At 53.1% G+C, this 11,952-nt stretch overlaps 1 protein-coding gene across 4 annotated transcripts in view; it reads right to left on the bottom strand.

The window, feature by feature from the left end:
• Positions 1-9,569: 9,569 nt before the first annotated feature.
• The window catches only part of SLC22A15 (solute carrier family 22 member 15), a 56,454-nt gene continuing 54,071 nt past the window's right edge, over positions 9,570-11,952 (bottom strand). For all 4 annotated transcript variants that reach the window (XM_083171451.1, XM_083171455.1, XM_083171453.1 and 1 more), the window contains 3 exons: positions 11,566-11,638; positions 11,306-11,494; positions 9,570-10,344 (listed from right to left, as the gene is read on the bottom strand). In XM_083171451.1, coding sequence (XP_083027577.1) covers positions 10,261-10,344; positions 11,306-11,494; positions 11,566-11,638 — 346 coding nt within the window. In that variant the 3' untranslated portion in view covers positions 9,570-10,260. The remainder of the gene's footprint in view (positions 10,345-11,305; positions 11,495-11,565; positions 11,639-11,952) is intronic.

Here is an 11,952-nt window from a genome sequence, read left to right as displayed (position 1 = left end):
CAACCCCACTCCCTGCTATATATATATATATTTAGCCAGATCCGTCACTCAAGCTAACGGCTTCCACGGGTGATTGACAGGCCCGTCCACCGTTAGCAACAATGCAAAACATGGTCTCATCCGTTCTACACAAACCCCCCTTGCCCTCCGTCCTACACACCAGCCCTGTCCCCTCCTCGCCCGCCACTCCCCAGGACCGCCCATACACTCCCAAACCCCGCCCCACGGCTACACACTGCGCCCCCCCCATGCTATCGTCCTACACCACAACCTCCCACAACATCCACCCCCTCCTCTTCCAACACTCCCCCCCCCCAGCCTCGCACATTACAGCTAAGCCTAGCACCGTCCTGCACACACTCACGTGCAAAGGACCAGAGGTCCCGCTGCGCTCACAGTAAGAAGAACTGACAGCAGGACAGTCCAGCGCACTAGGACAAACAGCAGCCACCAGGTGAGCACCCCCGCGACCCCCCCTCTCGTGATTCGCGACCCCCCCCGCCACTCCCGCGATTCGCGGCAAACACCCCCCCGCGATTCACGGCACACCCCCCCCGCGCGGCCCCCCCTCCCATGATTCGTGGCAACCCCCGCTTCCCCCCCCCCCGCGCAATTCGCGGCAACAACCCCCCCGCGACCCCCCCTCCCGTGATTCGCGACCCCCCCTCCCACAATTCGCGGCCCCCTCCGACATGGACACCAATGAAGTGCCACACTTATGTCAACATTCGCAGCACCCCCCCCCCCCTCTAGTGATTCGCGGCACCCCCACGATTCACGACTCCCGCGATTCGAGGCATCCCCCCACCCCGTGACCCCCCCTCCCGCGATTCACGGCTCCCTCCCACGATTCGCGGCACCCCTGCCCCCCCTCCAACGATTCGCAGTAACCCCGCCCCCGCGACCCCCCCTCCCGCGATTCGCTGCAAAGCCCCGCCCCCACACACACCAATATACACAGGTCGGTACGTATTCCCCAGCGGAGCTACATGTTCCCATGTGCATATGAACGTCTGTGTATCACTGACCCAGGACATGGGAGAGTTACCTCACAGTACAGCACAGCATCCCCCGCTGTTGTCAGTATACACTATGGACCTGCTGGAGCCGGATCCTGGACAGTCACCACTTGAGTCGTTCTAGTAATGATTAATAGTCCTCCACTAACATTTCCTCTATTATCACTTTACACACACACACACACACACACACACACACACACACACAACTGCTGTGTTATACCACAAACACACTGACATTTACTAGAAGTGGAAAATGACTGAAACAATTAGAGATTGCACAGGTCTCTCTGTAATCCTGCGCTCTATCAGCGGAGATGGAACCGCACTTCTCATCTGTCACTAAGGCCCCCATACACTAGTAAGATTTATCTGACCTGTAAATCCGATTTCCCTTGAACTTCCCCGGCAGCTTCGCAGGAGGCCTACATACAATTTCCCCCTTGATGTGCCATTTTTTACTTCCAATTTGCATCAGATTAATCACATGTCATGTAATTTACAAAGCCACACAGCCTAGCTGCCCTGAGCCATCAGCGGGAGTCCCTGATCCTAGGCTGTTCCTGCGAGTCCACATCCCGTGCCAGGAGACCTGGATCCGGTTTCTATTTTTTTTACAGTTTTTATTTGATTTAATAATATATTACAGGGTTGCTGACTTTATAATTCTCCTCTCCGGGAGAAGCCTGGAGAGGAGAGTTCCAGCAGCCGCTCAGGGGCGGGGCTTTAGTGTGACATCACTAAGCCCCGCCCCCATGATGACAAACTGCCGAATTCACGGATCTCTGTGGAGGGTGCGGGGCTAAAATGACGCGATTGTGTCATTTTATCTCCGCCCCCTCATCGGAGACCTGAGGATTGCAGCATTTTAATGCCGCAATCCGGGGCGCGGGGGGGTCCCCCCTGAATCCAGGAGGGTTGCCCACCCTTCCGGGGGGCCGGGAGGGGGTCCCGATTTTCAGGAGACTCCCGCCCATTCCGGGAGAGTCGGCAACCCTGATATATTAATAATATTTATTTATTTAATAATATTTTTATATAATTATTTCTAGTTGTCCCCAAATGTTTCAATGTAGCCCCCCCCACCTCCACTGCCTCAGCAGGGCTGCTTTTAAACTGTAGCCCCCCTTAACTAATGTAGCTGGGTTCATATGAGCCTCCATAGGTCAGAGAAATAGCATGTGTAATGTAAGCACAATTATTGGGAGGTCAAGATCCCAAAGAGCTGGCTCCTATGGCTATAGGCAAGATCTGGCCAGGGTTTCACCAAGATGACAGTTTCTTTAGGTGCAGGGCGCTGAGGCAGCTCTCTTCTCTCAGCGGAGGTGGCCAGAAATAGGTGTATGAAAGGAGCCAGGGGTCAAAAAAGCTAAATTCTGCTTGGGTGCACTGCTGCAGTAAAGCATGGTGAACAGCAATGTGGAACCAGCAGCGCCGCACCCTCCCTCACTACAGCCACAATCAGTGTAGCATACACTGTGGCAGCCGAGCAGAGTATACCATACCCAGAGCTGAGATTATGATCACACTGCCCCACTACTGCCTGTACTGCTCCTCGTCAGATTGTACGGCTGGGAAATCGGGTGAGAAGTCCTCCGTCACCTGCGGACTGAGCTCCAGCAGAGTATAGTGTCTGCGCGGCTCTCTGTTGGCTCCCTTGTTAAATTCTTATAACACTGGAGTCTACAGAGAGCCGCGCAGGCAATCAGGTGCCGTACTCTGCCGGAGCTCAGCCCAGAGGTGACGGAGAACTGCTTGTCTTACCACTCAGTGCTGTCACTACATTTGTGACAGCCTGACAGAACGCACTGCTTCTCTCCGGCGGCCGTTTCCGGAGACGTACACGCACTGCTGGGGGGAGTACAAACATATAGATATATCGGATCTGATACATCATGGGTGCAAAAGCACCCACGATGTGCCCATGATGGGTCAGATGCCGATATATTTTATGTTCAGCAGGTCCGACCACCTGATCAGATCCGAAGCGCTCGGGACCGCGCATCAGATCAGATGTCAAACACATGCGATTTTGGACCGATTTCTCCAAATTTATCGGCCTAAAGTGCCGACATCGGCAGCCGGCCACAGATAAGCCGGGGAAACGCGTTGAGCCTGTTCTTATATGTATCTGGACCCCCCCCATCCATTTCCACAAGTGACCAGTCCATTCTCCCGACGACGAAATACCACTCCACAAAAATCTGGACCTTCATTTGGGGTATACGCCATATTCCTAAATCCAGCATAAGGAGGACACTTGCCAAATAGGGAGGCTTGAGCCTTTGAAATCATAAGGCAAGGACATTCTGGAGTCACCTTACCTGGATCAGTCAGGTGATACAAAAAGGATGGTAATATACAAAACTTACATCACTATGGAGTCCTAGACTTTCTCCACCTGCTCATTTGCTCTCATAACAAATGGTACTTGTGTATTTTGGCGGCGCCCATCGCATCGCAGACCATAAGGCATGCGATGGTATGCGATGCGATATCGCGCAATATTGTACAATGTCATACAATGCGATGCTATTAAACATTGTATAAGCACCTTAATGGGTGCTTATACAATGTTAAATGCACCCCCACGCCACCCCCCCACTATAAACGTGAACCCGAAGCGTGGCGAGGGGACGCGGATACCTCTGAAGCCCGCAAAGGGACGCGGATACCTGTGAAGGTATCCGCGTCCGCTCGCCACGCTTCGGTGGCTCGCTGCGCTCGCCACACTTTCTATTCTCAACACCACGCCGACGTGGATAGTGGGGGTATGAAAAGGTCGGAGGACGCGTACCACCGCCGCCCCTCGCTGCGCTCACCACGCTTCGGGTTCACGTTTATAGTGGGGGGGTAGCGTGGGGGTGCATTTAACATTGTAAGCACCCATTTGGGTGCTTAAAAGCACCCTTTAGGGTACTTATCCAATGTTTCATTGCATAGGGGACAAAAATCGCATCGCATGCCATCGAGTGCGATAAAAACATTGCGCGATGCACATCGGGAGCGCCGCCAAAATACACAAGTACCTAAGAAATTCCTACAGCACCTTATCATTCCTACAGCACCTTATCATTCAAATAACTTTTTATTATTATTATTTTTATTTATACATGTATTGTATGTTCTTTTAGAAATGTCTATGATATTTATAATATGTTAAATAAATTTATACTTTTTTAAACCGTTGAGTATATTTTATTGAAGCAGCTAGCGCCGGCACACCCCTTTCTTCTAATTCTATATTTTTGTTGGGCCTGACAACCCAGTGCCGGCCGCTATTGATAGCGCACCACTCAAATGTCTTTTTCCTCTATATCTGAGGTGTAGGAAGCCCTACCAGTGCTGAGGAGTGGGCACAGCCTGAGGTGTAGGAAGCCCTACCAGTGCTGAGGAGTGGGCACAGCCTGAGGTGTAGGAAGCCCTACCAGTGCTGAGGAGTGGGCACAGCCTGAGGTGTAGGAAGCCCTACCAGTGCTGAGGAGTGGGCACAGCCTGAGGTGTAGGAAGCCCTACCAGTGCTGAGGAGTGGGCACAGCCTGAGGTGTAGGAAGCCCTACCAGTGCTGAGGAGTGGGCACAGCCTGAGGTGTAGGAAGCCCTACCAGTGCTGAGGAGTGGGCACAGCCTGAGGTGTAGGAAGCCCTACCAGTGCTGAGGAGTGGGCACAGACTGAGGTGTAGGATGCCCTACCAGTGCTGAGATGTGGGCACAGCCTGAGGTGTAGGAAGCCCTACCAGTGCTGAGATGTGGGCACAGACTGAGGTGTAGGAAGACCTACCAGTGCTGAGGAGTGGGCACAGCCTGAGGTGTAGGAAGCCCTACCAGTGCTGAGGAGTGGGCACAGCCTGAGGTGTAGGAAGCCCTACCAGTGCTGAGGAGTGGGCACAGCCTGAGGTGTAGGAAGCCCTACCAGTGCTGAGGAGTGGGCACAGCCTGAGGTGTAGGATGCCCTACCAGTGCTGAGGAGTGGGCACAGCCTGAGGTGTAGGAAGACCTACCAGTGCTGAGGAGTGGGCACAGCCTGAGGTGTAGGAAGCCCTACCAGTGCTGAAATGTGGGCACAGACTGAGGTGTAGGAAGCCCTACCAGTGCTGAAATGTGGGCACAGCCTGAGGTGTAGGAAGCCCTACCAGTGCTGAGATGTGGGCACAGCCTGAGGTGTAGGAAGCCCTACCAGTGCTGAGGAGTGGGCACAGACTGAGGTGTAGGATGCCCTACCAGTGCTGAGGAGTGGGCACAGACTGAGGTGTAGGAAGACCTACCAGTGCTGAGGAGTGGGCACAGCCTGAGGTGTAGGAAGCCCTACCAGTGCTGAGATGTGGGCACAGCCTGAGGTGTAGGAAGCCCTACCAGTGCTGAAATGTGGGCACAGCCTGAGGTGTAGGAAGCCCTACCAGTGCTGAGATGTGGGCACAGCCTGAGGTGTAGGAAGCCCTACCAGTGCTGAGATGTGGGCACAGCCTGAGGTGTAGGAAGCCCTACCAGTGCTGAGGAGTGGGCACAGACTGAGGTGTAGGAAGCCCTACCAGTGCTGAGGAGTGGGCACAGCCTGAGGTGTAGGAAGCCCTACCAGTGCTGAAATGTGGGCACAGACTGAGGTGTAGGAAGCCCTACCAGTGCTGAGGAGTGGGCACAGACTGATGTGTAGGAAGCCCTACCAGTGCTGAGGAGTGGGCACAGCCTGAGGTGTAGGAAGCCCTACCAGTGCTGAGGAGTGGGCACAGCCTGAGGTGTAGGAAGCCCTACCAGTGCTGAAATGTGGGCACAGACTGAGGTGTAGGAAGCCCTACCAGTGCTGAGGAGTGGGCACAGACTGAGGTGTAGGAAGCCCTACCAGTGCTGAGGAGTGGGCACAGCCTGAGGTGTAGGATGCCCTACCAGTGCTGAGGAGTGGGCACAGCCTGAGGTGTAGGAAGCAGTACCAGGTACAGGCGGAAGTGACCTGTAGGTGGATTATCCCTTTAGGGGTTGGTGGGATGAGCCCCAACAGCTGCCCTATTTAATGATATATGCAGATTTCAGGTATCACATGCTCTATTTGGGGGGTGGGAGTGTACATTGGACCCTCTGGTGTCCGGCCTAGTGGGATCACACAACAACCCATATCATAATGGTGGAGGTTCCATGTTAAAATCCCCAATTTCTTTACTTTACAGCAAAACATCCCCCTCCCATCCTACAGCCACTGACTCTGACCCAGTGGCCGCAATGCCCAAAGGGCACATCAATGCTCTGTGTGTCTGTCTGATAACTGGGTCATCACAGGCCTGACAATCAATATCACTAACAGACGGCAGCTGGTTATCTGCACACACAGGAACCTCCGCACTAGAGCTGGGCCCACGCTACACTACACCGCACACACTGTACACGGACCACACACCATACACCATACACCATACACTGACCACACACCGCGCCTTACACAGATTATATACGGTGCACACACAGGAACCTCCGCACTAGAGCTGGGCCCACGCTACACTACACCGCACACACTGTACACGGACCACACACCATACACCATACACCATACACTGACCACACACCGCGCCTTACACAGATTATATACGGTGCACACACAGGAACCTCGGCGCTGGAGCTGGGCCCAGGCTACACTACAGGAACAATGCTATGCTACACCGCACACACCGTACACTGACCACACACCGCACCTTACACAGATTATATACAGTGCACACACAGGAACCTCGGCACTGGAGCTGGGCCGACGCTACACTTCACCGCACACGGACCACACACCGCACTTTACACAGATTATATACGGTGCACACACAGGAACCTCCGCCCTGGAGCTGGGCCCAAGCTACACTACAGAAACAATGCTATACTACACCGCACACACCGCACCTTACACAGATTATATACAGTGCACACACAGGAACCTCCGCCCTGGAGCTGGGCCCAGGCTACACTACAGGAACAATGCTATACTACACCGCACACTGACCACACACCGCACCTTACACAGATTATATACAGTGCACACACAGGAACCGCCGCGCTGGAGCTGGGCACAGGTTACACTACAGGAACAATGCTATACTACACCGCACACTGACCACACACTGCACCTTACACAGATTATATACAGTGCGCACACACAGGAACCTCCGCGCTGGAGCTAGGCCCAGGCTACACTACAGGAACAATGCTATACTACACCGCACACACCATACACTGACCACACACCGCGCCTTACACATATTATATACGGTGCACACACAGGAACCGCCGCGCTGGAGCTGGGCCCAGGCTACACTACAGGAACAATGCTATACTACACCGCACACACCATACACTGACCACACACCGCGCCTTACACAGATTATATACGGTGCACACACAGGAACCTCCGCGCTGGAGCTGGGCCCAGGCTACACTACAGTAACAATGCTATACTACACCGCACACACCATACACTGACCACACACCGCGCCTTACACAGATTATATACAGTGCGCACACAGGAACCTCCGCGCTGGAGCTGGGCCCAGGCTACACTACAGGAACAATGCTATACTACACCGCACACACCATACACTGACCACACACCGCGCCTTACACAGATTATATACGGTGCACACACAGGATCCTCCGCGCTGGAGCTGGGCCCAGGCTACACTACAGGAACAATGCTATACTACACCACACACACCATACACTGACCACACACCGCACCTTACACAGATTATATACAGTGCACACACAGGATCCTCCGCGCTGGAGCTGGGCCCAGGCTACACTACAGGAACAATGCTATACTACACCGCACACACCGTACACTGACCACACACCGCACCTTACACAGATTATATACAGTGCACACACAGGAACCTCCGCGCTGGAGCTGGGCCCAGGCTACACTACAGGAACAATGCTATACTACACCGCACACACCATACACTGACCACACACCGCACCTTACACAGATTATATACGGTGCACACACAGGAACCTCCGCGCTGGAGCTGGGCCCAGGTTACACTACAGGAACAATGCTATACTACACCGCACACCATACACTGACCACACACCGCGCCTTACACAGATTATATACGGTGCACACAGGAACCTCCGCACTGGAGCTGGGCCCAGGTTACACTACAGGAACAATGCTATACTACCCTGCACACACCATACACTGACCACACACCGCGCCTTACACAGATTATATACGGTGCACACACAGGAACCTCCGCGCTGGAGCTGGGCCCAGGCTACACTACAGTAACAATGCTATACTACACCGCACACACCATACACTGACCACACACCGCGCCTTACACAGATTATATACAGTGCGCACACAGGAACCTCCGCGCTGGAGCTGGGCCCAGGCTACACTACAGGAACAATGCTATACTACACCGCACACACCATACACTGACCACACACCGCGCCTTACACAGATTATATACGGTGCACACACAGGATCCTCCGCGCTGGAGCTGGGCCCAGGCTACACTACAGGAACAATGCTATACTACACCACACACACCATACACTGACCACACACCGCACCTTACACAGATTATATACAGTGCACACACAGGATCCTCCGCGCTGGAGCTGGGCCCAGGCTACACTACAGGAACAATGCTATACTACACCGCACACACCGTACACTGACCACACACCGCACCTTACACAGATTATATACAGTGCACACACAGGAACCTCCGCGCTGGAGCTGGGCCCAGGCTACACTACAGGAACAATGCTATACTACACCGCACACACCATACACTGACCACACACCGCACCTTACACAGATTATATACGGTGCACACACAGGAACCTCCGCGCTGGAGCTGGGCCCAGGTTACACTACAGGAACAATGCTATACTACACCGCACACCATACACTGACCACACACCGCGCCTTACACAGATTATATACGGTGCACACAGGAACCTCCGCACTGGAGCTGGGCCCAGGTTACACTACAGGAACAATGCTATACTACCCTGCACACACCATACACTGACCACACACCGCGCCTTACACAGATTATATACAGTGCACACACAGGAACCTCCGCGCTGGAGCTGGGCCCAGGCTACACTACAGGAACAATGCTATACTACACCGCACACACCATACACTGACCACACACCGCGCCTTACACAGATTATATACAGTGTGCACACACAGGAACCTCCGCGCTGGTGCTGGGCCCAGGTTACACTACAGGAACAATGCTATACTACACCGTACACGGACCACACACCATACACTGACCACACACCGCACCTTACACAGATTATATACGGTGCACATTCTACAAACAGCCACCGCCCGGTGCGAGCCCGGCACCAGAGCCCGGCAGCAGCCTTTGGATGTGGCCCCCTGGAGATGGGCCCTCAGCTCATATATGGACAGGGTAACTAGAAGTGGCAGTGAGGGCACATCGCCAACGTGTGTTAGTGACATCAGTGGGCCATGCTTGGGCAGAAACGTGTGACAGCCGGGTGACTGAGGTAGAAGCGCCAGGCCCCCCCCCAATCAGTAACACCACCAGGGTAATAGAAGGAGCTTTAATATAATCCATAAGAAGATAGGACATCTGTACATATGGCGGGAGGTAGAGGACAGCAGTCCCAGGCAGACATATAAATATATACTCAGCGCTGTACGTCCCAGGCAGACATATAAATATATATACTCAGCGCTGTACGTCCCAGGCAGACATATAAATATATATACTCAGCGCTGTACGTCCCAGGCAAACATATAAATATATATATACTCAGCGCTGTACGTCCCAGGCAGACATATAAATATATATACTCAGCGCTGTACGTCCCAGGCAGACATATAAATATATATACTCAGCGCTGTACGTCCCAGGCAGACATATAAATATATATACTCAGCGCTGTACATAACATAACAAATCTAAAGCTTTTCATATAAAATCATGTAAAAATCCACACGAGCCCTGAGCTATGGCGGCAGCGGCCAGTGACCACGTCCCAGCGAGGACCAAGGCGGCATCTGGCGACTAGCGCGGACCCCCTGTGTGTGTGCGCGGTAGGGGGGGGGCGTGTAAACATGAGAGCAGCAGAAGGGGGCGCACCATCACCACATCCTTCCCATTCCCAGTACTGCAGGACCACCAGCCCAGTAACTTCCAGAATCTGGGAGGAGATCCGTGGGGGGCTGGAGAAGGACGGACCCCCGGTGACTTCCAGGGGTGTTATCACAGGTGAGGTCAGCTGGTCTGCACCCTGTGAGCGCCACGGCGTAAATCCTCCTCATCCTCACTAGAGGTCTCTCCAGGGGTCCTGAGCTCATCCTGAGGAGACAGCAGAATAATGGGAACATTATCAGAGTATCCTAGCAACCCTCCATCAGTTATCAGAGTATCCTAGCAACCCTCCATCAGTTATCAGAGTATCCTAGCTACCGTCCATAAGTTATCAGAGTATCCTAGCAACCGTCCATCAGTTATCAGAGTATCCTAGCAACCGTCCATCAGTTATCAGAGAATCCTAGCAACCCTCCATCAGTTATCAGAGTATCCTAGCAACCGTCCATAAGTTATCAGAGTATCCTAGCAACCGTCCATCAGTTAACAGAGAAACCTAGCAACCCTCCATCAGTTATCAGAGTATCCTAGCAACCCTCCATCAGTTATCAGAGTATCCTAGCAACCGTCCATAAGTTATCAGAGTATCCTAGCAACCGTCCATCAGTTATCAGAGAAACCTAGCAACCCTCCATCAGTTATCAGAGTATCCTAGCAACCGTCCATCAGTTATCAGTGAAACCTAGCAACCCTCCATCAGTTATCAGAGTATCCTAGCAACCCTCCATCAGTTATCAGAGTATCCTAGCAACCGTCCATAAATTATCAGAGTATCCTAGCAACCGTCCATCAGTTATCAGAGAAACCTAGCAACCCTCCATCAGTTATCAGAGTATCCTAGCAACCGTCCATCAGTTATCAGTGAAACCTAGCAACCCTCCATCAGTTATCAGAGTATCCTAGCAACCCTCCATCAGTTATCAGAGTATCCTAGCAACCCTCCATCAGTTATCAGAGTATCCTAGCAACCCTCCATAAATTATCAGAGTATCCTAGCAACCCTCCATAAATTATCAGAGTATCCTAGCAACCCACTGCATCAGTCAGTTATCCGAGTATCCTAGCAACACCACATCTCAGAAGGAGACCTTTCCCATACTGCACCAGGCCCCAGCGCCTTTGTGTACGCCATCCATCCCCAGTGTGCGACTCCAACCTATACAGTCACCTCTCTATCTGCAAACAAGGCCACCTCCTCCTCCTCCGCTGCAGCCAGACGCCGGTACGACACCTGCAGGTCCGACAGCGTCTCGGGAAGCGGACAGTTCAGGGTCTCCGGTAAGAGAAGGCTGAGTAACCCCGCGGACAGACCGGCGCAGCCAAACACAATGAACGGCAGTGACCTGTGGAAATAACGCTGAGAGGGGAGAAGAGTCAGACCCTCATCCTTCCCAATGTACAGTACACCGACCACAGCACGCTACTCACCAGCGCTGGTACAAAGGGGGCGATAATCCCTCCAAAACGAGAGAACATAGAACAGACCCCCATTCCCAGACTCCTACGTGCAGAAACGGGTAACAGGTTACAGTATGTACTAACATGAGCAACACATTACAGTGTGAGAATACAGCGGTCCAGCATGTGGGGGCTACACAGTAACTGAGCACCTTGGTAACACCATGCTGCGCTGCAGGGGGGCAGATGTAACATGTGCAGAGAGGTAGATGTGGGCTACATGCAGAAGAAGCCAGTAACTGAGCCCCTGGGTAACACCATGCTGCACTGCAGGGGGCAGATGTAACATGTGCAGAGTTAGGTGAGGGAGGGGCGTGTCCTAGCTCAGAGATACATTGCAGTGTGAGAATAACGCTA

The sequence above is a fragment of the Crinia signifera genome, chromosome 2 (assembly GCF_055691185.1).
Source record: "Crinia signifera chromosome 2, ASM5569118v1, whole genome shotgun sequence".
NCBI classification, from domain to species: Eukaryota; Metazoa; Chordata; class Amphibia; order Anura; family Myobatrachidae; genus Crinia; species Crinia signifera.
Note: the sequence above shows the minus strand (reverse complement) of the source record. Positions and strands in the feature narration are given on the sequence as shown.